The sequence below is a fragment of the Melospiza georgiana genome, chromosome 2 (genome assembly GCF_028018845.1).
Source record: "Melospiza georgiana isolate bMelGeo1 chromosome 2, bMelGeo1.pri, whole genome shotgun sequence".
Lineage (NCBI taxonomy): Eukaryota > Metazoa > Chordata > Aves > Passeriformes > Passerellidae > Melospiza > Melospiza georgiana.
In genome coordinates, this window is record NC_080431.1 from 111,860,131 (window position 1) to 111,884,485 (window position 24,355).

Sequence of the window (24,355 nt, forward strand, 5' to 3'; positions counted from 1 at the left end):
AGATTGCTGGATCTCACCTCTTTAACTTCACAAAGGCTCCAGCAGAAAGCACAAGGTGCCCTGTGTGCAGGGTGTGAGTGTCCCTGCAGCAGCTTTTTAGGAAAGCACTGGGAAGAATTGGATTGCTGCAGTGCCTTACATAACCCAGCAAAACCCACACCCCTGATCCCCCTGAAACTGCCGAAATGCTGTGGGGCTCAGCTCAAGTCCAATAAGGCACAAGAGACACCCCTGCACCCCAAACACCCCCCTTCAGACACCCCTTCAGGGAAAAAGCTGAGGAGCTGCCTGGACACTGGCAGTGTCCTTTACTCCCTCGGAGGGAAACCTCAGGACAAGAAGTGATTCAGCAGGAGATGATGCAGTGCAGGAGTGATTTGCTTGGCAGAGACCCCACTGCAGGTCTGAAGCTGCTGCTCTACAGCAACTCTCCCACTGGAAATGAGTAAAACCAAAGCCTTTGCCTCTCACAGAAGGCAGATACTAAACATGAAGCCACCTCGGGTGCTATCCCAACCTAGCAAGTAGGAGTCAGCCTCCCTGGCCATAGTTTTGGAATAAAACATGGCTTTAATAAGTGTTGATTACAAAATGCCCTGATCCCATCCTGCTTAGATTGCATGAGTGGCCTATTGCTAGACTGTTCCCAACTTGACCCTCGTTCTGCATCCAAATTCAATCATGCAGCCATTCATCAGCTTGATTTTGGCAGTGTTACACATCCCCTCTGCCACCTCAGGTGATATCCCCACCTAGCAAGCAGGAGTCAGCCTCACACAGCTTTGTCCTTTCAGCCAGGCTCCCTGGAGTCCTCGTGCTCCTCAGAGCTCTGAGAGCTGAGCCCAGCTGTCGCAGACATCTTTTATGGAAAATCCTTTCCTTAGGATTTTTCCTCCCGAGAAGCTGAGAGGCCTCAGGAACAAAATGTAAACATTGATTATCTGCTGCTGTGGAATGCAACAGGTGCATCTGTGATTGGCCCATGTTGGATGTTTCCAATTAATGGCCAACCACAGCCCAGCTGGCTCAGACAGAGAGTCCGGGCCACAAGCCTTTGGTATCACACTTTGCTATTCTATTCTTAGCCAGCCTTCTGATGAAATCCTTTCTTCTATTCTTTTAGTATAGTTTTAATGTAATATATATCATAAAATAATAAATCAAGCCTTCTGAAACATGGAGTCAGATCCTCATCTCTTCCCTCGTCCAAGAACCCCTGTGAACACCATCACACCCAGCCCTTGCCAGAGCAGGTCTTTGTGCCCTTTAATGACACAAAAAACAACCACTCAGGCTGCAAGTGTGATTCTTCACTGAGTTGTGCATATTTCATGCCAGTAAATAACTGCAGTAAAATCTATGCTCTAAGCCAGTAAAATCTATTTTGTGATCATGAGGGATCAGGCTCAGTAAAACGTATCCAGAAATTAAACAAGTATAACAGAGCAAACAGCTCTGTCCTATCAAGGTAATTTATATCCTGTTAACCACAAGGAAAAAAAACAACCCAACGTGCTCAAGAGACATCTGGAAATGAAAATTAACTAAAACCAGACGGATGACATAAACAAGAGAGAAATACAGCCTCCAGATCTGTGTAGCTGAGCCTGATGTATATCACAAATGAGATTGCTTGGGGTTTTTGTTTTTAAAAGAACACAACAAATCAGGGAGGAAGTTTTCCATTTAAAGCCATAACTTCTCAATTCAGACATTTGTGAGGGCATAAAAGACAGAAGCACAGAGGAAAAAAATCATCTGCTAAGAGTTCCACATGCATGTTACTCCCAGAACTGACTGAATAACAATAACCCTTATTTGAGAATCATTTTGGTTGCCAAAATTCACAAATAATATCATTTACAATCTGGTGTATTACCACCTTCAGATTTAACTGAATTAAAAAATACATATTAGCACGTACACACAAAAAATTTGAAAAAATAGTTTTAATTTTAATTTTAATTTAAGAAATGACCGTTGAGCAAGCACATGGATTCCCTGTTGCAAAATTGTCTTACACTAAGGGCATTTGCTCCTCATTGTGAAAAAATCTCTGGGTTTGGTGCATTTCCTCTAAATGTGTGAGAAGGATGTACATGCCACATAGCTGAAAAAAATCTGGGCATGGTTTTCACCTCATCACTGACCTTGACTATTCTCTTCTGCATCTAGCTCTGAAATCTTCATCCAAACTGCAGTGGGATCTGCCATCTGTTTGATTCCCCTGCAGATCTGGGCAGAGCAGTTTTATGATCTGTTTCCATGTCTATAATAGAATTTTTATAAAGGTGGCAAATGCTACTACTTAAAACACTTGAGGAGATGTTGGCTTATTTTTTATTTTCAGTATTGGAAAAAATATAATTATGGAGCTTTCATTTGCCCATATTATACCCAAGACCCCACCAAAACAAACATTTGCTAAAATAATGGTAAGCTCAGCAAAGCAGGAAAAGTTCAGGTTTTGAATTATATACCATTAGATCTTAAACAGTACTGCCTGCCAAATCCAGAGCCCTCATCATTTTCAAGCACAAGTAATTTTAAAATTTTCAAATACCAGGCTAGTTTTGCAATGCTGACAGACTAAAATGATCTCCTGCTTTACTTAGAAGTTGACCCAATTTGACAGAAAAATCTTCAGGAGAAAGCAAATGCAGAACTTTTTATTTTATTTGATACTACTTCACCGGCTACATTAAAGCTCTGAAGGTCAGTAATGTTATCCAGGCACTAAATGCCAAATCCTGCATCAAAACACATCCCAGAAAAGTGTTCCTGGTTCTTTTATTCCTGCATGGAAATGGGGAAGTCTTTCCTTATGGTACCCCTTCCTTGGTGAACCCACCCTGTGTCTTTATTGTCCTGTTCCTGCACAGAAATAACACAATGTCAGTGATTCATAAGGATCACAGAGGCCCCAGAACCCTGTAAAAGGCAGTTTACAATTTAGTTTGGTGTGGAAACCCAGGGCACCAAGAATATTTCTCTGTCTGCTCTGGGGTGCCCTGACCCCCAGGGGAACACTGACTTTGACTCTCATTCATGGAGAAAGTTTCCCAGACTTCAAGATAGACCAGAATCCACAAAAGGGTGAAATAGATTATAGAGAGTAGTGTAGGTGTATCACTTGGTGAGAAATTTAGGTTTTGGGATTTTTAGTATGTTGTGGATGGAAGCAAGATGGAGGGCACAGAGTGTTGTCCTGGGTTTCCTCTTCCTCCTTCTCCATGGGTTTGGGTGGCATTTTGTAACTGGACAGAAAATTCCCCAATGCAGCTCTTTGGGATCAGTTATTGGGTTAAAAGGGAAAAAATCCAGGTGTCAGTTCTTCATTGGATAGTTTAGCTGTAAAAGACCTTGGAACAAGAGACTGTTGGCCATTTTTGTGGTGCTTTTCCAGCGTGCTGAGCCTGGTGTGGACAGCGTGCAAAACTCTAGATAAGATGACAATAAACAAGAACCTGAAGACCAAAAAATCCAGTGCATCTCTCTTTGCTGACACAAGACAACTACAGGAGAGTCTCCCTGACAGGGGAGCCCCCTGGCAGGGCTCAGCCAGAGTCCCAGAAGTCGAAAAATTGGCAACAGGTACCCAACAGTTTGGGTTTGTGTGACTGGTGCTCCTTTACTTATGGACATATGGAACTGCCACATGAGAAGCTCCCTAAGTGGGTCTGAGGGATAGAAGATCCTGTGCAGGTCTGCAGGCTGGCCTGGGCTTGCAGGGGCCTGCAAAATGCAAGGTGGAAGGAAAACACTGAAATGGAAAAAGAGGAGAGTCAGAGAGACTTAATTTCCTAAAGCCTGTAGGTTCTCAGGCACCAAACTGATGAGTAAGAGACTTGCTGAGCTCTTATTCCCCACAGGGGACATTCCACAAAAGTGTCACTGGGGCTGAGGGCAGGCTTTGTGTCCCTCATCCATGAGACCACCATGCCATGGGGTTTTCTGGTACTGACTTGGGGTTCTTGGGTTAGAAGCTCCAGGAAGAGCTGGACAATGTAGGGAGTTCTTCAGAGTTTGTTTCCACAGGCTGTGGTTGTGGTGAGGTTTATGCAGCCCTGTTTTTTATGTTCTCTTTTGATGTATGAAATTGAGTATTGGATACAAATGACATCATTAAAAATATTTCAAATTAGTCAAAAAACCATTTATATCAATTCCTAATACAGGCACATTTCTGGGAGACTGTCCAGAAAAAGAAGAAATTTTAACAAATACATACAATTTAGAACAAATGTGGACATCCCAGATTTCAAAGGCAATAAATCAATAAAAAATTGATTAGCCTCCACGATGCATCCTTAAAGAGGAAAGCTCTAGTTGATTCTCTGTTAGTTAAAAATAGAGGAGAGGAGAGGAGAGGAGAGGAGAGGAGAGGAGAGGAGAGGAGAGGAGAGGAGAGGAGAGGAGAGGAGAGGAGAGGAGAGGAGAGGAGAGGAGAGGAGAGGAGAGGAGAGGAGAGGAGAGGAGAGGAGAGGAGAGGAGAGGAGAGGAGAGGAGAGGAGAGGAGAGGAGAGGAGAGGAGAGGAGAGGAGAGGAGAGGAGAGGAGAGGAGAGGAGAGGAGAGGAGAGGAGAGGAGAGGAGAGGAGAGGAGAGGAGAGGAGAGGAGAGGAGAGGAGAGGAGAGGAGAGGAGAGGAGAGGAGAGGAGAGGAGAGGAGAGGAGAGGAGAGGAGAGGAGAGGGAGGCTTTGTGAACGAGCTGTTTTTGCATTCCTTGACCTGAGTGCATCTCGGGTGGGTGGCCAGCTGGAGCACAGGCATGGCTGCAATGTGGCTGCAGCATTATCAGGAGAGTGCCCAGCTTAAAAGCTCCTCCAGAGAGAAGGGCAGCCCTTCCATCTCCACCAAGTGCTTTCCCAAAGGCTTGATTCAAGATGGGACACTGCACCCCTCACCTCAGCTGGCCCCAAGCCCAAGCAGCCCAGAGCCCAGGAGGATCAGGAGGGTGTGCTCAGGGTCAGACAGGCTGCGCTTGCCAGACTGGCACAAACTGAGACACAAATGTGTCTTAGAGGAGCAGAGCTCCTCACCCAAAGGCTCAGGGAGTTGCTGGGTGGCTGTGAAGGAAAGGAGGCTGCTCATGAGGGAGCTGACAGGGACAAGCAGTGGGTGTCTCTGAGAACATATTGCTCCTCCAGAAGGAAGGGATGTGGGCACAAGGCAAGAAAATCCTGCACAAGGGAAGCAGAGCTGCTCTTGTCCACCTCCCAGCTCAGCCAAGAAACAAGCAGGATCTGAGTGAGCAGCTCTGCTCCATTCCCCAGCATCACAGGGGAGGAATCTGCTCCACAAAGAGCAGCTGAGCCTCTGAGCTGGAGCCAGAGCTTTTGTGTGCTCATGTAAGAGATATCTGACCTGTATGCTACATGCAACAGGCTGTCCCTGAAAAACAGGAACTTTGCTTACACTGGGCACAAGATGTGCTCCAAGTATCAGTCTTGTTTCTTTGGTTGCTTTAAGATTTGTTGTCCTACACTTTACTTGTAATGAATTGTTTTTAAAATATTATTGCTCGATACAGCATAATTCTATTTACTAAAACATGCTACAATTTTGTTGTCATTTTTTTCTCCTTTCATCACTAGCAAATTGTTGTTAGATACATGGCAGCTTTAAAAATCAATCATCTCATTTTTTGAAGAGAAGAAGAAGAGCCATTGTTTAGAGGAGGAGAAGGAAAATTAGACACCATGTAGAGAGAAAACACATTGGATCAAAATCCATGCAGTGTACGTCAAATTCCTTTCATTGTGTACATGATATGATTATGATATGTACACAATGATTATATACTAATTTTATGATTATGTACTAATTTTACCTTGAGCATGGCTATTTACTAAAGAGCTCTTGGCGTTCCCAGAGCCTCTGTGGTGCTTTCCACATTGTCCCCTGGACTATCACACTCCACACCCTGATCTCCCTCAGCAGCACCCATGTTGCCCATGCTCCATCAGCTGTCTCACACCTGAGCCTTCCCCATCCCACTGCCCATAAGCTGAGGACATCCAGAATTCCCTTTCCAAACTTAGGTTATGGTTTCCTTCCCTCTGGAACTCAGCCTGAGATGCATACAAGGAAAAGCAAGCTTCAGGGGAAAATGAAGTTTTCCCAAACCTAATTCCAAGCTGGAGTGGTCTCTCCTGAAAAGATTTGAACACTCTTATGGCTGGCACAAAAAATCCAGAGTCTGCAACTGGGGCAACAAGAGTAGCAGCACCCCAGGAAAGATGTCAGGGTCGTCCCCCATGTGCCACCACCTGTGATTGCCATCAGAGCCAAGGTCCAGGGCCTGGCAGGTCCTTGCAGGTTTCAGGCTGACCAGTCTCTTGCCCAGCCCAGAAAACACCCCACAATATTCAGCCAGACATTCCCAGGTCAGCCAGGAGCCTGTGTCTGTCCCACTGGGGGATTGCTGCAGACAGAAAAGTTGGGATTTGCTCTCCTGCCCCTGTTCCTTATGCAAACTCTCAGAGACCAGCCATGACAATGGGTAACTTCTGCCAGCGCTGGAGAAGAGGCCGAGCTCTGCCTGCTTTTGCTTCAGGGCAGACAAAAGAGAAATCTAGTGGAAACAAATCATGGTACAGTCAAGAAAAGAGAAGGAGAAAAATACAACCAGTGCTGAATGCTTTGGTGTTCACAGTTTAACCCAGAGCAGCCCAACCACACTCCTTGACAGAAGCAAGTAACAGAAAACCATAAAGGAGGGGGACCTCATTGATGTTTCTTGGCCCCTCACATTGATCCTTCCAGAAGAAGAAATTATCTCATTCCTCCCAAGATTATTGTAAATTACCTACCGACCTTAAGAAAATGTCCAGGTATTCCAGGGATACACAAGAGAGAATCTGGTGTTGTTATCCATAACTACAAAGAAAAGAAAAAAACAGAGAAATACAGTGTGACAAACCAATTTGAGTGACTTGGCAAATGTGCAGGGTTAATTGTCACTTTATTGCTAAAGATGAAGATAATAAAATTGCATGGCTCCATTCTTCTTGCTGTGTGTCAAAACTCCCATCATCTGGAGACGTAATAATGCTTCTCCTGAAATAACATAGACCTGCTCTTTGTGTGTTTATATGCCCTTTGTGTATTTTTCTGCTCTCTGACCTCTTATCTTTTCCAAGTCCTCCACCCTCCCTCTGTAAATGCTGGTGATCTTAATTTATCCTGTTGTGGTAGTTATGCTTAGTCACAAATGTATTTCTGTTCCATTCCCTTCAAGAGGACATTTCACAAAGCTCTGGAGTAATCAGGAAAGTCATCACAGGCCATGAGAAATACCTGCCTACAGAACAGCTGTAAACTTCCCTTTTCAATCAAGGCATTTTCTGAGAAATATGAAGAGTTATGAAAAGCTTATTGGTATCAAAGTAACTGATAAAACCAGATATTACATGTCTACTCTGAGGGGAAATGGGATAAAGGACATCTTTTTTTTGGCCTAAGATTAGAGCATATACTGAATACATATATTCATAAAGCATGAGGTGCTTCCTACAATGCATCCTAAAGATCTTTTCAAAAGATTTAAGAAAGTTTCCCAGCATTACTACTTCCTCTGCACACAGGTACTGCTGCCCATCGGGGTCAGCACCACAATCTCAACACTGCAGAGCCATCCCATGAGCCCTTTATATTGAATCAGTGCTGAATATGAATTTCATCCTAACTCATACCTGTTGCCAACCTCTGAAGCTGTTGTCTGTGTGTGCTCCCTTTTGCCTGTGCTGCAGGACACTGGGCCTTCCTTTCCAAGCTGTGGTAAATGGAAATACCTTGGTTGACTTTGTCAACACTACATTTATCTCCTTACAGGCTCTTTACTGGCAAATCATTCTCTGGCACTGGTTTTGTATCCCATATTTCTTCCTTGGGGACCTATAAAGCCTGAGGCATCTTTAGAAAACACACTTTGGGGGCTGGGCCTGGCAGCTTGGTCCCATTGATGCATCTGCCAAAAGCATGCAGCCACCAGCCATGTGACAAATGTGCCACCAGCCATGTGACAAACTGGCTGCTGTGAGAGCTCTGCTTTTTTAGAGCTGAAGGATGCGTGATGCAGAGGTGGCAGTGGGACCTGCACAGACTTGCCTGAACTGAACCTGTGACCCATGAGTGCAGAAAAATTGTCAGACACTTGGTTTTTCTCCTGCTTCCTGCATTTTGCCACAGAATTTGTGGTTACTCTGCAATGGAGTGATGCAGGCTCTGCCAGCTGAGGACAGCCTCTGGCAGGTCACATGGAGACAGGGAGAATGGGAAAAGGACAAAAACCCCTCAAACCTCTGCTCTCCAGAGAGGATGAAGTGAGTGTGGATTATAAGCCTGAATGCCCAATAAAGGATAGCAGAGGTTGCTGCCTTTACATTCAACACCACCACAGCAAACCAGAATGAAAGGCCAGAATGGGCATGAAGAGAACAAAGCACCACATTTCTCACCTGCTGTAATTGCAGAAGGGTGTGAGACCTTTACATTTTCCCCCCTATACCCCCAGAAAGAATTTATTTACCCATCAAATAGCCAAGATCAGCTCCAGCTGAGGATGGAAGTCCTCATTTTCAATTTCAATGCTCTGCCAAGGGATGAAGGACCTCCTTCTAGACTGACGCTTTGAAACAGACTTATTAAGACAGGATATTCCCTGTGCATTACGAAGAAATACAAGCTTATAAATTGTAGAAGAAACCCCTGCAAACTGCCAGTGTTTTAAAGAAATATTTTTCAAATGACACAGTTAGGCAAAAATGTCCTGTTTTGAATAACTACAAGAACGTTCTCTCTGTGGGGAGATGTGAAGAGCAATTATGTTCCCAACTCTGCAAACGTGGATTACAGAACTGAAAATGTATTTTGCTTTAGAAAGGCTTGCTTTGATTTTGTTCAAGTGATACTTGAGAATCTGCCCTCCCAAATCTGCAAAACTACGATAAAAATGTTTTTAAAAGGTAGATGTGTTTCCAAGCCACACATAAAGGCTAGCAATTGTTCAGTAATTCCATTTAAGCCTAAAATGTTTGATGGCTCGGTGCTCTTGTCATATTTTAATGGTATTTGCTGTAATCAGGCAGATTTTTGTTCAGCTCTGTTCAGACATTGTCATTTTTAATCCAAAATTTGCATCTACATCCAATAAAGTATATCCTCCTTGACTGCATGCCAAAAAGGAACTGAGACAGTCCTCCAAAGACAGCCTGGTGAGAAGACTGTAGGCTCAGGTGGAGATATCATGGAGCCTCTGTTTCTCAGTGCTCAGGACATCATCCCCTCCAGGCCTGACATTTCTGAAGAAAGAAGCTGTATCTCCTGATGTGGGCTTTTCTTCTTGCACCTCTGTTTTCTCTCTGGTTCCCTGGTGCAAAATCCTGTGAGCTTTAACAGCACTGTCAAGGGAGGCTTTGTAGGCACTCATTCAGTTTAGATCCCCAGCACATCCTTCTGAGAAGACTCAGGGGATGTATCCCAAATTAGGCACTATGGGACAGTGTGACCTAAAATCACATGCTGTTGGCAGAAAATGTGAGTCTTTGTCAGAATCAGCATCTACCAAAATACCCATTCTGATTGATATTATAGTTTGTTTCATGCTTTCTTAAAAACACCTGAAGGGGAGGGGAAGTATAACCATAGCTACTGAAATAAATGGCTGCTGTCCCCTGGGCTGTGACAGCAGCATTTATCTTTCTACAGCCTATGTGTGAGAGGAAGGAAGAGAATTCTCCAGCTTCGAGCTATTTTCTGTCAAAAATCTTAGTGTAATTTTTGTACAGTGAATATTTATAACTGTTGTTGGTGTCAATACAATTTTTTGCAGTTAGTGCACTTATTTACATTTTAATGGCCAAGCCAATAAAGATTTATGCACCTGTCATCTGAATTTTCCACAAAAGTGGTGATTGCTTAAAAAAACCCTCATATCTCCTGCAGAATACTCCCTCTCCAAGCATCTTTTAGATGCCTTCATTGTTTTGGGAAACAGTAGGCTTACAGCTCTAAAAGTCATAAGTTAAACCAGGCAAAATCCTGCATCAGTCTTCATGGCAAAACTTCTGCATATTACAAAAGCACTTGCTCAGGAACCATTTTTTTCCTCACTCTGTTTTTCAAACACTGTCTCTTGAATGGCAAGGGCTGTTTCATCACTTTGATATGTCTCAGCTGCACCAACTACATTATTTTTGTCGCTTGAGGAGATTCGCTGTTTAGTGCTGACCTTGTTTTGATTTTAATGCAGTTAAAGGCATAATTCAGATCCCTGCTTTGTGAGGAGCCACACCACTCAGGAGGGACACACAGTGCTCCAGCATCCACTGCCCTGCACACATAACCTCCCCAAAAATGTGAACTACAGAAAAAACCCCGAAGGCATCCCCTCTGTGCCTGCCCACGGTCCCGGCACAGCAGCCAGGACATGTGTGCCCTCATTCTGGCCATGCTTCTGCTGGAGGCAGCCAGCCCACAAGCCTTTTTTATTCCCACACCACTGCTTTGCTGCCAGGGCTCTGCAGGATCAGCTCCTTTTCCATGCCCAGACTAGCTCGGTTATTTCCCTGCTGTCCATCCCCAGGGGTGGCTGCGGTGACAATGAGGAGGGGCAGGCTCCCTCGGGTGCTCTGTGCCCTCTCCGGGCTGTGCTGTCACTCAGCTCTGCTCCAGCTGAAACTGGGGGTCTCAAAGACATAGAAGTGTGAGGTTTCTGCTCGGTTTAGGTGGGGTTCAATGTCCAGAGTAGTTTTAGCATAAGAGTTCCCATTCGAGGCTGACATAAAGCCAAGGCCAAGGGCCAGGCTCTTGTAAGGCACCGTCCATAGGTCACAGCTCTTACAGTTTCACACAGTCACCTGAACAGAGCTGCAGAAGAGGCACGGCACAGCCGGAGAGCTGGAGGAGCCCCGGCCCTTCACATGGCTTCGGTGCAGAGCTCTTGCTCTTAGGTACAGCCCTGCTCAGCCACACTGCGCGGCTGTGACCAGAGCACCGTCAAATCTGCGCTACTTGCCCGTGCTGTGCTCTCCAGACCTCTGAAGCTTGCAGGAACACGCATTCTAACCGTGACACTGAAGGATGTTTTCTCCCGTACGGGCAATTCCCTCTGCAGCTCCGAGCGTGCAGCGCCTCCATCCCCAAGCCCCTGAGCAGCCCCAGCGACGCCTCCGAGCATCTTCCCGAGAAAACGGGGCGGCCGGGGGTTGTCCTTCACCTCATCTTTCAAAACCTCAGCTCCCCCATCCCTGAGGTAAATGTCACCCGGGCAGGCGGTGTCGGAGCCCGGTGCCCGGGCGGGGGTCCCCGGTTGGCAGCAGGAGGCGCGGTGAGCCCGGCCGCGGCAGCCGGGCGCTGAGCTCACCTCCCTCCGCCCCCCCGCTCCCTTCGCCCTCCCCCTTCCCTCCCTCCTCCTCCGCCTCCTCCCGCGCCCAGCCTGCAGCCGGGATCTCAGTATTATGGCATCGAGGAGAATGGAGACCAAACCCGTGATAACGTGTCTGAAAACCCTCCTCATCATCTACTCCTTCGTGTTCTGGGTGAGTGCGGCTCGGCGCGGCGCGGGCACACGGGCACGGCAGGGCACGGCAGGGCACGGCCCGGCACCCCCGGCCCCACCTGCCCGGGGCTGGGGGCACCGGGGGCTCCGCAACGCGGCTCGGCCGGGCTGGCACCGCCGGGCGAGCGGGGACGGGGCATGTCCGCCGGATACAGATCTGCATGCACACACACACACATATATATGAGCTCACACATATATATACGCACACATTTCCATGTATTAAAAATGATGGGGTTTGCCTCCTCTCGCGGCGAGCACATCCCCCCGAGCCCCCGCGGGGGAAAGTTGCAGGGGTCTCCCTGAAAGCCTCCATAGCCTGCCCCTTCCCCACCGCTCCCCTGGCCGGCCGGACCGTGTCCCCACCGCTAGAACCATGTCCCCACCGCCAGAACCATGTCCCCACTGCCAGGACCGTGTCCCCACTGCCAGGACCGTATCCCCATTACCGGACCGTGTGCCCACTGCCAGAACCGTGTCCCCGCCGCATGCCCGTCCCTCCGCGGGCGATGCCGCCCGAGCCCCCCGGTACCTGCTGCCCGAGCCCCGGCCGCGGTACCCGCGTTTCGTAACCGGGCTCAGGCTCCCGCAAACCATTTTGCTGACCCAGATGCATTAATTGAGTTGCCGCGATTGCCTGACACGGCCCGGCCGTGTTTTTCAGGGGGATGGAGGTTTTGGCAGCGCCCCGGCCTGTTAGTCAGCGCATCCCCGGCAGCAGCCGCGCATCGCGGCGGCCATCGGCAGGTTAAGGAGCTTTTAATGGCACACGGTGACAGCGCACGGTAATGGCCCCGCTGTGTGCAGTTGGGGACCTGCTCCGCGCAGCATCGGCACAGCGCGCTGGGGCGCATTTGTCACTTCCCAGCCGGGGGAGCTGGTTGTGCTCTGTCGGTTTGGTAGCTCTGCGCCGTGGAACACACTGATTCAAATCTTCATCTTTCTGCTTAAAAAGGCATTCCAAACAAAGAATTGCTTATTCATGGCAATAACGTTTGACATCCTTACAGTGAACACAGGACTTCAGCTGTTTCAACTTTAACTTCATAGGCTTTTTTTTTTTAAAGCATAACCAAAACACATTTTTGTTTATCCATACTTACGGCAGTACCTCGGTGTCATTGGCTCCCTTGTACCCCATCCCCTCGATATTTAACATATCCCCCCCTTTTTAAAATTATCTTGGTGGCAGCAGAGGTGTCTGATGACTGAAATAGATAGGAAGCCAGAATTATCTGTTGGGTTTTTTGTTGGCAAGTAGATTCTTCACATTATTCTCAAGGAGGTAGCTGGCTAAGTTTATATACTTACCACAGTTTCAAGATTCATCCTTTCCAATCCTCAGTTCTCAGCAGATCTGTGAGAAACCCCTCTTCATTCTGTGATGAGTGAGCAACTGCAGGAGCTCAGGCAAATTCACTGGCATCTTTTAAAATTGTATCTTTTTTTTTTTTAAGTGATTGTTTTATCTGCTGCAGCCCGAATAAACAGAGGGCTTAGATCAGCATGCCCGTTGAGCTAGCACATTTCACCAACACTAATCCCATTTAAAAAGAGAGAATTGTACCCTGAGCCAAGCAGCTGGCTGAGGGCATTTGTGCCGGAGGCTGTCAGGATGCCAGGCCAGGTTGACAGCTGGGACCTCGTGGGGTAAATGACACAGCTGAGCTCGGGTTGGTCTCTGTCAGAACCCAGGAAATGGCTCCAGCAACACAGCTGTGCTGGTGGGATGCTCTGCTGTGAATTCTTTTCCTCTGAGCTGTGGGTCAGGCTCCTGTGTCGCCTGATCTTCTCCCAGGGCATGGCCCACTCTTCCAGTTACTTAACATTTGATGGTTACCAGAATTTCTGTTTGTCCTCCTGCTTGAGCCTGGAGAAGGAGGAGGAAATCAATGGTTGGGGACAGAATCCTGCAGCCATGATCGAAGGAGAATGAAGAATCATGCTTGCTGTTGCATCTGGTTTCTCAAGGCACCAGCCAAGGGACATAGGCAGGTGTCAGTGGGAGAAGACAGCAAAGGATTTGGTAAAGGTCCAGAGCATTTGACAGCAGATTCTAAGTCTTTATCAGTTCTCCTGTGCTAAAATCTAATTCATTTTTTTGTCCTCTTTCTGGGCTCTGAATCCATTAAGAATAAATTGGAGCAGGATGCCATGAGGAAGCAAAAACATGGCTTGCTCTGGCTCTATGCTCATTTTGTTTTTTTCAGTCAAGCTTGAGAGCTGAGGGATGCATGGACTTCCCTCAACCTCCCCCTCCATTATTTTCTGGGGAGATTTTTGTACTCTTAGAATCTGCTGGCTCCAGAGTCAGTGTAACTCAACTTGAGTCCTTGTGAATTCTCAGAGCTGAAAATATGGGAAGGATTCTATTGGACGAACTATTTTAATTTTTTTTTTCTTGGACTGAGCTAAATACCAGAGGGAAACCATGCCAGGACCACAAATGGCTGGTTTGTAAAATTTTATTCTGACGGCTTTCCCACATTTTTTGGAGAGGTTGTAAGCTGATTTCTGAAGGAGAGAGCTCTGTGTTGCCTAGCTGCAGTTTGTATGGGGTTTTTTTCCTAGCTGTGGGAATGGAGCTGTGATACAGCACAGGGCAGAAACTCATCCTGTGGCAGGGTGGTGTGTGGTGGCAACCCTTTGCCTGGTGGGTCAGGCGGTTACAAATCTGTGGGAGTGGGGAGAAGATGCTTCTTTGCCTCCAGTGAGCTGTTCTGAACCATTGTGAAGGACTCCTGTGTGCTTCACATTGTTTATAAAATACGAAAGTCTGTGTGCACAGCATGTTCCCCCAATAAGTGATTTTTTGTCAGGCTTAAATATGAATTGCATCTGTATTTGTGGGACAGATGTGTACAGGTGAAGGCTTTTAGTATGAGCATTAAATGAGGCTGCACAGATTTCATGGGAGCTGTAGGACCGTAATGGGGAGACACAGTTCATTCAAATTTCATGCTGCGTAGCTTGTTCCTTTCCAAACAGGTTTTGTTTAATATAACTTGTTATTTTGATAGCTTCTTCTCTTCCCCCTCACCATACTTCCCAACTTCTTTCTGTAAATGTATCAACATGGTAAAAATAATTCCAGAGATAACAAGCTTTTTGTGTGCTCATATGTATTGTTATTCATAGAACACATTAAATGCCTAAGGTTACCGCTTTTGGTCCTTAAGGGATGTAGTAATAAAAATTCAACAGCCATTTTTTTCCTAATCAGAATTCTATACTGAATGCATCTGGTTTGGAACTAGCAGATTAAAAAAAAAGGTGATAAAAGCTCTGCTTGGCTGTTAGCTATTTTTATTTTTTCCTTTTGGGTATCATAAATTGCTTGTGTAGAAATCCGAGTTAGAGCCTATCTTGTTTTTAAGAGAAAATGAATTTTGAATTAGAATTCTAAGTGAATTTTTTATAGGAGAGAGAAACCTTGAAGCACCCCTCAGTAGCTTGTATTTGTCTAGTACTTAAGTAACCTTTGGTCTTAAAACATGTGTATAATTAATATTTTACTGTAGCCTTCTAAATATATTTTGTTACCAAATTAACTGCCTGCCTCAGTGTTTTGGGAGGGAGCTTTAAAGGGGCATGCACTCATATCCTTAAAGTTATATGGCTGAGGAAAATGGGTTTTGTCTTCCATGCAAAGCTTGTTGTTGCCCCAAATAGGCACCGTAGCAAAGTGATTATTTTCTGATCCCAGGCCCTGTGAGACACTTGGCACCAAATGAGTGCTTTGTGTGTGCTGTCCTGCTGGAATGGGGCTTTCTTGCTGTCAGTTAGTGTCATAAAAACATGTAAATAGAGTTTCTATTTAGATAACATTCCAAGGTGGGTCACTGATCTGAAGAGTGTCTTCCAAAGTTTGTGGGGACTCCATTAGGTTCTTAGAACTTACTGTGTCTTTGGCTATGTGACAAAATCAGAACTAAGGTACTTGCTCATAGTTCATGGTAGTTTGGTTTTCTGAGTTTTTATTGCCTTGAAAATAGACCTGTGCCTCCTGGTGTGACCCCTTGGAAGTTGGCAGGGGGCAGGAGAGAGTTGGGGCAGATAAGTGTTGCAGGGCTGTGATTTTAAAAAAGGTGCAAATTGTGTGTTTTCATACGGTTCCTTTTCTTTTAGCCTGCTCCTCTGGGAATGTGGTGCCACTGGTGTGGGGGTCAGGGGGTCTGGAGATGGCCCCATGAAGGGTGGTGGGCTCAGTGCCCCTCTGGCATGGGAGGTGTGGGAAGTCTTGGTGAGTGATTTAAAGTGCCTCCCCTCCATTTTCATCTTCTCAGAATTCCCCCAAAAGGGGCCACTTGTGGTGCTGGGAGTGGCTCTGCTGTTGGGACAGACACGTCCCACTGTGGCAGGAGGGTGGAGGGGGCATTTCCCTGCCATTCCAGGGCTCACAGAGCTGTTTTCCAGGAAATGGCTGAGACAAAGCATGAGTGTGGCAGCCTGCTTGGGAACACAGATTTATGGCTCAACTCCTGACCCATCCTCAAATGCAGCCATCTGAGCTCTGCATTACAATGTGGGATTAAATTTGTGTGTCCCTTTGAGTTACTAGTGGCATTACTCATCTCCCCTATATGTGTCCAGCTGAGTTGCTGAAATAACTGGTTTTCTCCCCAAATCTCCTTTCCAGTGTTTCTGCATTGGTTCCTGCATGTGTCTGTTCTTTTTAATACCTCTTACCATGCCTGTATTTCTTCTCTTTTAATTCTTCTTAAATATATGTTAGCAGATGGTTTTAGATGAAATATTTTGGGAAATTTTTAGCTTTTCCATGTGGCTTAGATTGCTCAATCTCTTGGTGGTTCCATTTGACTGCAAAGTCAACATTCCTATACTTTTAGAAAGAAGTGTTATTGCTCAAATGTAGTTACCTGAAATCCCAAAAAACCCCCAAGCTCTCAAAAATGCCCAGTATCCCCCCATCATGACAGATCTGAAGTGCTCCATTGTTCAGCACAAACCTCATGCAGCTGCCTCCTTAAGTCAGTTGTTCCCTGTTCTGTTCTCATAATGATATACATGAAAGATTAAAGATAATGGTGTTTTCCAGTAAGCATAGCCCAAGGTGAATTCTGATGGCTAAACAAATAACTGGGTTTTTAAAAACAACAACAAAAAAAAAGGCTAGATGGTGTTTGAAACCATAACTCCAGTCAGCTTTGTAAATTCCTTCTTGGGACATGTACACACCTTGGCTTAGTTTAGTGGGGGTTTGATTGGGATTTTTCACGTTCTGAAAATTGTGTGGTTTTCGTACAAATTAGCATTTTGCACCTCATTTAATGGAATAATTGACTTTGCTGTTGGCTAAATGCTCCTTCTTTCCTGTTTGTGGAGCTGTGCTTGCATCTCAGCAAGTGCCACCCCTTGACCTTGGAGTTTGCATCTGGACAGTTCTGTGGTTTGAGGATGGTGACATTTTCACACAAATGGGTCATTTTCGACTGGTGAAGGGGGATAGTGGGGGACTTGGAAGATGTTTCAGTTCTGTTTGGGAAGGCACAGGATGCATTCATAACTCAGCAGTGGCAGGAGCCCTTTTTATCCACAAGGAAGGGCAGGAGGCTGTGGGGGAGTGCCACTGTGTGTGTAGTAAACATTTGGCTGTTTAGTGTTCCCTCCTGCTCTGAGCAACCTGTTGTGTGCTAAACAGGGTAAATATAAATTCTAGGGAAAGGTGCTGGGGAGGCCTTGTTAGCACTTTTCCATGAAAACAGCAGTAGAGTCCTTGGATGCTGCTTCATTCCAGCCTTGCTTGTCAAGGAAACGGAGGCAATTATCGTAGGTAAACCAAGGGAATTTAAAATGGATCCAATAATCTGATTTTATCTCTGATTCTGTGACTATTTATCAATTCCCTGTGCTGTCAGGAAGGGAAATTAGGTTACCTGGTACTGTTAGTTGTCTCCATCTCTGGATTTTTATCATCATGTCTTCTGTTGTTGCAACTGTCCTACAAATTTACGTGCCAGTGAGTTAATAGATGAGTATCTAGAAAGGCTCTTTGTGCATGTGAGATTGCAGAAGCATCTCCTTCAATATTTCACATGCTGTTTAAACCCAGTGATGCTTGTTAGAGAGATGCTGGCTTTGCTGTAGTTCTGAGTCCCTTCTGCAGCCACCAAATTTGCACTTTTCAGCCCTGCTGATCTCAGTGCCTTGCAAACCTCAGGACTGAATCTTTAAAATAAAATGCAGCACTCAGAAGAGACTGTGGAGAGCAGATGACAGACATTGTGCAGCCATTTTTATTTGCATGATGTTTCTTCTTTAGGCTCATTTCTATTAATTAGCATTTAATCATCTCTCAGACATGAGAGATGGGCAGAGCAGGCTTCTTTCCATCTTCGCTCTCTCTCATGGTGGTGGGCAGATGGTTGAAATGTTCTGTCTCTATCACAGTTCTGGATTAGCAGAGGGAAGCATTTGAATTTCCCTTGCACTAAAGGGACTCTGAAGCATGGCACACTTGTGTCTTACTGCATTATTGTTATTTCATAGCTGAGCTGGTTCTTTGAGCTCTGGGAGGAGGACACAGGACTTTTAGGAGCTGCTGTAATGAAAGAGTGGAAGTTAATGTTGTTAATAATGTTAATAATTTTGCTGTAATTTCTACGTAGTGTTTTGCAAGATGTTTTCCAGATGTGTTTTTTTCATCTCTGTGTTTCTGGGGGACAGTACTAAAATCTTTACAAGATGCAAGCAGCCCCCCTTCCCTCTTTGTTTCTTGCTTTTCCCATCTCCCTGAATTGCTGTGCTGAGTTCAGCTGGTGGCTGGCCACTGTGTGATGCTGGCAGTGACCCTCTCCCAAAAGCCAGGCAGGATTCACCACATTCACCAACAGCCTGGGCTGAGCAGAAGGTTGAAATTTTGCCATCACTTATTATTGGGAGCTATTTGCTGAGAGCTTTGGGGAAAGGTTGGGTTTGGTTTGGGCTGAATGCAGATTTGGATGGATCAAACAGATTTTTTTTTTTTTTGTTATTATATTCAAAAAGGGTCTTTTTAAAGAGTTTAATTGGGGTGAATAGTGATGTGATGGACTATCTGCAGAAGCCTCTGGATCTTGGGAGCAGAGCTCAGGAAAAGGCTGGCATGATTGTAAGGTTCTGCAGAGAAGTCAGAGAGGAGAAAAGAGAGTGAAACCCTGAAAATATCATAGGAAGAGGAGCACTTACATTTCCCTTTAAACTGGGAAGAGAAGGAAGCCCCTGCTGCCTGACCCACATAACCACTCAGTGCCTTAATGCCTCTGAGCAGAAATGATCAGCTCAGACCTGCTGCTGCCACAGGATTGGAGCTGCCGGGGAAGCTGACAAGTTCCTCAGGCTCTTGTTCCTGACTGGATTATGGGCACTGCTTCAGAGAATGCACAAACAGGAACAGCAAATTGCCTTGAGTGCCACCAGCAAAGCTCATCTGCAACTCAACCTGAGTACATCTCCAGCAGCTGAGGATTCAGCTAGGCCATGCTGATTTAGTAATTTGATAAGTTTTAAAAACATTTGTCATTTGGATGGAGTTTCTCATGGGTTGGCCTCCATCTGGAAGCAACTTTGAAGTGTTTGGAGAATTCCTTTTAGCAGTTTTTGGCAAAAGAATATGAGAAATTGCTCATTTTTGTATGTTTCTGAAAGTAAATCGGAGCTATATCAAAACCTGACATTTTTGATGGAGGTAGTCTTCTCAATGAGATAAACTTAGTGATTTGGGAAATCCTAAAAAAAAAAATGAATTTTTCAAATAAATGAGAATTTTCTGAATATTCCAGGTAGCACTGAAATTCTTTTTTATTTTTTGTGTCTGGACTTGAAACTGAGGCCAGTTTGTGGCATCACAGGTTATGTCATGGCATGTGTCGCATCAGTCCAGCTGGGCAGCACCAAGGCTTCAAAGTTGTGTCTGGGGCTTGGAGCCCAGCCACAGGTGAAAGTCTGTGGCAGAGATATGGACCTGGGGCCTGCAGGCTCCTGTAGCTTGCAAGGATTTACACCTGGATATCCCCCTGGACTGGGATGTTTGTCCATGCTCGAAGATAATACAAAGGTGCATGGCAGTGTGCAGCTTGCTTGGACTGTCGAGATACTCTGCTGTGACCTCAACCAAAGAAAAGGTGGAAGACATTGTAAACAGATTATGGAAACACATCCAAGTCATTCCAAAAACTATTTGAGATGGAGGATTGCTGCAGATTTCCTGCCATGGAGAATCCATGATTTTTGTTGTCTTCCCTAGTAGCGTCCTGCCCAAAGCATTTTTATTACAACTTAGTGGCCTCCCCTGCATCAAAAGAGAGTCAATACACAGAAATGTGTCACACAAGTTGTGCCTTTCATTCTTGGGAGAATAGGTTAAGATAGAAGAGGAGGCACTTTCCAGGTATGCATTAACAGAACAGATAGAAACTCAATCCTCCTGTTTCACTTCAATAGTACTTAACATCTAACTGGCTCTAATTGGGCTTGGAATGGGAAGATAATTAAGAGCATGTCTGTTTCCCTTTGAAAACAAAGAAAGGAAACAAATACAGATAGGTTACCCTCAGTACCTTGATGGCTGCATCTTATGGCTGGGTTCATTTTCACTGGTGCAGCTGCCCTGTGCTGGATGTAGCATTTATTGCTCTGTGGTGTGCACTGATTGCAGACAGAGTATGATTCAATTTACCTGCAAAATAATGTCTTAGAGGAAATAAGGAGCTGATATTATTGCATGTTTTTGAGGTTTTTTTTTTCAAATTTCCTCTGTTTTCAGGTCAGTGATGCTACGCCACAGCTCCTTTCTTTGTTTAGCCGAATCTTTGAGTCAGTTAAAGCTGATCCAATGTGCAGTTGCTTGTAAATGTTGAAGTCAGCTTGCGTGTCACCTGGAACTGAGTTCCTCCTTTTCCTGAAGTATACTTCAGGAAAACTGCTGAGTTAAATTGTGTGGGTTCAAATAATCTAGAGGCTTAAATTGATCTCTTGTCCCTGAATAACCTATGGGCCATCTGTGCATCACCTTCAGGGTTTGGTTTTTTTCTGTGCAAGTGTGATCTAAAACCTCCTGAAAAAAGAATCGGGACCTCAAGATGTTGGAGAGCTGACTTGCAGGAATGTTTCCCTGTTATTTCCTGGAACATACAAAACAACCCTGGGGTATATTCCTTGCTTCCAGTTCTCACAAAGCAGGAGCTGATGCAAAGGGATTGAATCAGGATTTTCCAACAGAATGTCACACCATTTAAAAATAAAAAAATGTAGTTCACAGAGATGACCTTACAGGTTTATTTCTGTCATGGCAGGTAGGACTGGGGACACGTAAGAGCCTTTCTAGGAGGCAGTGTGACCTTGCTGCAGGTACTGAATATGTGCAGGATGTCTGTGCAGCTTTCAAAGCATTTGTGCAAAGCTCTCACTGGCAGGATGGGGCAACTGCTGGTTTTGCCCATGATCTTGAAGATAAATAGTTCCATATGAAAAAAACCACTCCTTTTTAAACCTTTTTTTATTGGTCTCCAACTTTATAGTGATGCTTTCACTGGGCATCCTCCCAGCATGGAAAGGGCAGCTCAGTGCCCTCTGTGCCTGCTCAGCCTGCCTCTCTACTCACCAGTGAAGCTACAAACTGCAGGAGATGTGCTGGACCAGCCAGTGTGGTCATAAACAGTATTTCATCCAGCACTTGTGTAATTTTCAACAGAAACCAGCAACAAAAATAAAACCTCCCACTCCCAGGACTTTTGTGTTTTGTAAGCAACAGCTAGTTGCTTTGTGACAAGATGGTTGTGCTCAAAATAGGTATGTCTGTGGTAGGGAGAATTTTCAGCTCGTGGAATTATCAGAATGATATGGAAAAGTTGCCTGAGTTTCTGTAAGCTGGCATGATATGCATGTAATACTCTTTAACACAAAACAAACTTGGTCCCTGTTGTACAGAAACCTGAGCGTGCTGCACCATAGCTAATTTTTAACAGAAGTATCAGATTTAACATGTTCCCTTCCCTCCTGCTCACTGACCTCAGATTGCTGGGGGACCAGACAGGATTAATTCCTGTGCCATGAAGAATATCCAGTATTAAAGCAAGGAGCTTGGTTGTTTCCTAGAGCAATGTAATACCCAAATGATAAAGAATATAACTGAACCACAACCACTCAGTTGATTTCTAGCCTTAATTTCACTTAATTTCCAGTGTTATAACAGGCATTATACCAAAATTAATTCCTCGTTTTTCCAGCACTATTGAATACAAAAAATATTTAAGATTGAAGACCTCTAAATCTGAAGGATATAGAGAAGAATTTTGTGCTAAGTCTTAGCTCTTAAGCAATCACTCAAGTCATTAATGATATAAGAATAAGAGCCACCTCATCAGTGAGGAGCAGACAATTACCCAGTTTTTCTTCTAGTATCATTAACCAGCTCATCAGTTGTTAACCAAGCCCAAGTCTGTGTGGCACTAAAATTTCTCTTTTGGAAACATATTTGCTCTACATCATATGTTAGTGCAATACTGGTAAGGAAAAGAATATGGAATAAAAATACATTTCAAAAATAATTACATCAGCTCTGGTTGATGGGCACATGTGGGTGTACTCAGCTTGGTCCCTATGAAGGGTGTAAAATGTCTTACAACATCATCTTGCTCTGCTTAAATTCAGTGGGAAACAAACATGACCAAACTGTCTCATGCAGCCAGGCAGTGGTTTTTGAAACTCACCTGTGCTTAATATTCATGTTCAGTGAAATAGGCAGTTACTCTGGCTTGGGTTCCTCAGAATTCCCACAGACATGTGGTTGGTCATTAATTTGTGTGCTAGATATCTCAACAGGATAAAGTTTCTTCCCCTTCCTCTGTCAAGTTGAATTCTGCCTCTGGTCTCTAGACTTGCTTTGGTTATCCTGTGATTTTACAGCCCAGCATCATTTTACAAGAAGATATGTGACCCTCTGGTGCGGTGGTCCCACTGAAGTTTAGATGGACTCTAAAAGGCAAAATTGTGTTTAAAATTTCACAGCTTCTATGAAAACAAAGTCTAAACTAGCATAATAGAAGAGCAAAAGACTTATCTCTGTGTTGATGAGTGTGACCACCTGAGTCAGGTGGTGGATGAATAAATGCTGAGTACTGTGGCTGGCATCAGAGGGCATGGCAAAGTGCATGTTATTTGGATTAATTTCAGAAAAAAACTGGACTCTGGCTGCACCCTGTATATTGATAAGATGGGATTTTTTACAACATTGATAGCTGTATATTTTCTCTAGTCTTGAGAAGCATTGTGCAGTTACTTAGAGCAACACTAACTTTGGATTTATTTACCAGTGGTAATACTTAAAAAATAGTAGTTGGCATGTCCATTTGATAAGACAGAGCCACTGCTGCAAGTCAGGCAATATGTCTAGGATGTGGCACAGCTGTGAGTTAGTTATATTAAGTCCCTAACTGTAATAATTAATATGTTGTAGCATTCACTTTGACATCTTACTTCAATTGCAGGAGTAGAAAGCTGAAATAATAATTAGGGTTACCTGATGTTGCTTGTAGAATATGGGAATGCTTCTGGAGAAGTTTAATGAATTCTGCTTGTGAAGACAGATTATGATGGAGCAGCTGGCTGTATCTCAGCTATGAAATTCATACACCATGATGCTTCTTTATTCTGAAGCTGCATAGATAATGCTCTGAAAAAACCTTTCGGGCTGTCCAGCATCTTGGGAGAGGGAGTTACATGAAAGCAACTCCAAGGTGAATGGGCTTCCACAGCTGGGAATTATCCATGCAACTTTCCTGACTTCACAGGAAAACCCTTTTGTGGGGGGAAAAAAAATATTCCTGTCATGCAGGGCATAGAGGGGAATAGTTTATCTTCAGGGAAAGAGCTGCACATTTCTGTAGATGGATATCCACCTTTATTTTGGGAGATCACTCGACTGGGGCACAAGCATGTTGACACAGCTCCCCATGGAGAGGAGACTTGGTGTACCTGCTCAAGAATGTCCTCCTCCTCTTTGTGCTGAGTGCCAGGGATCTGTTATCTCCATGGAGTGTTCCAAGGGTGGCAGGCAGGATCAGGTTTTAGTGGTGACCTCCAGAGCAGGGTGGTTTGTTTGCTTTACCCTGCTGTGGACACGAAGACACAGAGGAAGATTTTGCTAGAGTGGAGTTCTGTTTATAGACCTGAATTTTGTCATTTGTGGGTTCTGCCAGGTCTTGTGAGTGGGATTGTCAAGTGCTTCAAGGAGCTGGACTGACTTACTGGCTCAAAGAAGTTTCTCTCTGGTTTACTCAGGCAGTGGATATTATGACAGCTACAGAGTTATTAGCAGTTTTGTTTCATAAATTTTAATCAGGTAGCTAAAAAGAGCACTCTGTGTGGGGATGCAGCTCTCAGGACTCTGCTTTAGCACAGGGAGAGACCCTAGCACCTGCAGGGGCAGAGGCTGTGCTGGGAAGGACAGTGGGGGCTTGCCAAGCTGTCATTTAAGGCTAGAACATGTTCTAAGGAAAAGGGTATCAGGTAACTTACTGCTTGGAGGAAACTTTTAATTTGGGGATTTCTTCAAGTAGAAGGGAGTTTGTTCATGCTGAGAGCCTATTCTGCAACTTGTGCTTTCTCCCACTTCCCAGTGAGACCTTTCTGGAAGAAATTAATGCTGGCTGCTCTTGGTTTTGTGTCAGAGTTAAATTAAGGCTTTTCACTAGCCTGGATTAAGGTGTATTTTGGTGTTTGGTGGGTGTAGGCGGTGACAGCTCATGGAAAGATGTGATCATTCATCCTAGCAGGCATCTTGCATCTGAGTGGGT

At 44.9% G+C, this 24,355-nt stretch overlaps 1 protein-coding gene across 1 annotated transcript in view; it reads left to right on the top strand.

Moving 5' to 3' along the window:
• Positions 1-11,395: 11,395 nt before the first annotated feature.
• TSPAN7 (tetraspanin 7) overlaps positions 11,396-24,355 on the top strand; it is a 90,706-nt gene continuing 77,746 nt past the window's right edge. Inside the window, exon 1 of the mRNA XM_058043943.1 lies at positions 11,396-11,541. Within this exon, the coding sequence (XP_057899926.1) occupies positions 11,461-11,541 (81 nt within the window). The 5' untranslated portion in view covers positions 11,396-11,460. The remainder of the gene's footprint in view (positions 11,542-24,355) is intronic.